Source organism: Gekko japonicus, unplaced genomic scaffold (assembly GCF_001447785.1).
Source record: "Gekko japonicus isolate JY-2015 unplaced genomic scaffold, Gekko_japonicus_V1.1 scaffold37615, whole genome shotgun sequence".
Lineage (NCBI taxonomy): Eukaryota > Metazoa > Chordata > Lepidosauria > Squamata > Gekkonidae > Gekko > Gekko japonicus.
In genome coordinates, this window is record NW_015222195.1 from 1 (window position 1) to 1002 (window position 1002).

The window sequence follows — 1002 nt, forward strand, 5'->3', positions numbered from 1 at the left end:
CAAATATGGAGGAATGCAACAGGGGGCAATGAACCTACAGAAACTGGAGGAACCCCCCCTCCTTGCGCAGACAAAAGTGCCTTCTGCTTGCATAAGACATCCTCTGGATACAACCAATGAATCTTGTAATAGTTGTTACCGAGTTCCTCATAACGACACTCAAAAAGCAAAAACTAACCAGCCAAGAAAGAATCTGTGCCATGATTTCCAAATCTTCCAAAACAACAAGTGATAATCTCAAGCGTCCTGTTGCACTCCAGAATAACACCAACTGGCCTTCCTTTCTCCTGTAACAAGAGAATGTTTATTTTTGTGAAGCAAATACTTGTCGGTGATAAACCTGGCTTAGGTAGCCATTACGAGGCTCAAAGGGAATGATGGGAAGCGTTATTGCTCGTTGTTGACAATCCTTCCGTAAGCTCTCTGGAAAGGAAGACATTATAGAGTGAGGTTCATCTCTGCCTCGTAGGCTTAGAAGGTGTCGTCTATGTAGTACCGAACAGTCAACTGGGCCAGCCATTAGTAGTAGCGATTCAGGCTTCTGGTCCCTGGGATGTCCGGTTGCCCGTTCATCCATATCTCCCGGATGATGCGCTCCCTTTCTTCCAGCCGCTGGGCCCTCTCCAGCTCCTCGGCAGAGGTGAAGACGTTCATGTTCAAAGTCCTCTCGAACCTGCGATGACGGCGGGCCGACAGGTCCGAGGTGGTGTCTGAGTCATCATCGCTCTCGCTGCTGTCGCTCTCGGTCTCCCGTGGCGGCTTCTTTGACCGTGAGCGTTTGCAGTCCGTCCGACAGGAAACTCGGAGCACCAAGGCCAGCAGGGTCAGGAGAAGGCCGATGCACACGCCGGAGACAAAATACAGAGCAGCACGCTCTGGGTTTTCTGTAAGGCGCAAGAAAAAAAAGACAACGTTTATTGATTCAAACATTTATCTCGTCTTTCTCACTATAAATGATACAAATAATGGCCAGCTGTATCTACTAGCTGCTGGATCACAGGA

At 48.9% G+C, this 1002-nt stretch overlaps 1 protein-coding gene across 1 annotated transcript; it reads right to left on the bottom strand.

Annotated features, from left to right (window-relative positions):
* Positions 1–14: 14 nt before the first annotated feature.
* EVA1A (eva-1 homolog A (C. elegans)) lies at positions 15–930 on the bottom strand. Its single transcript, XM_015428745.1, has one exon. The coding sequence runs from the start codon at positions 928–930 to the stop codon at positions 520–522; it is 411 nt and encodes a 136-aa protein (XP_015284231.1). The 3' UTR covers positions 15–519.
* Between the last annotated feature and the right edge of the window lie 72 nt (positions 931–1002).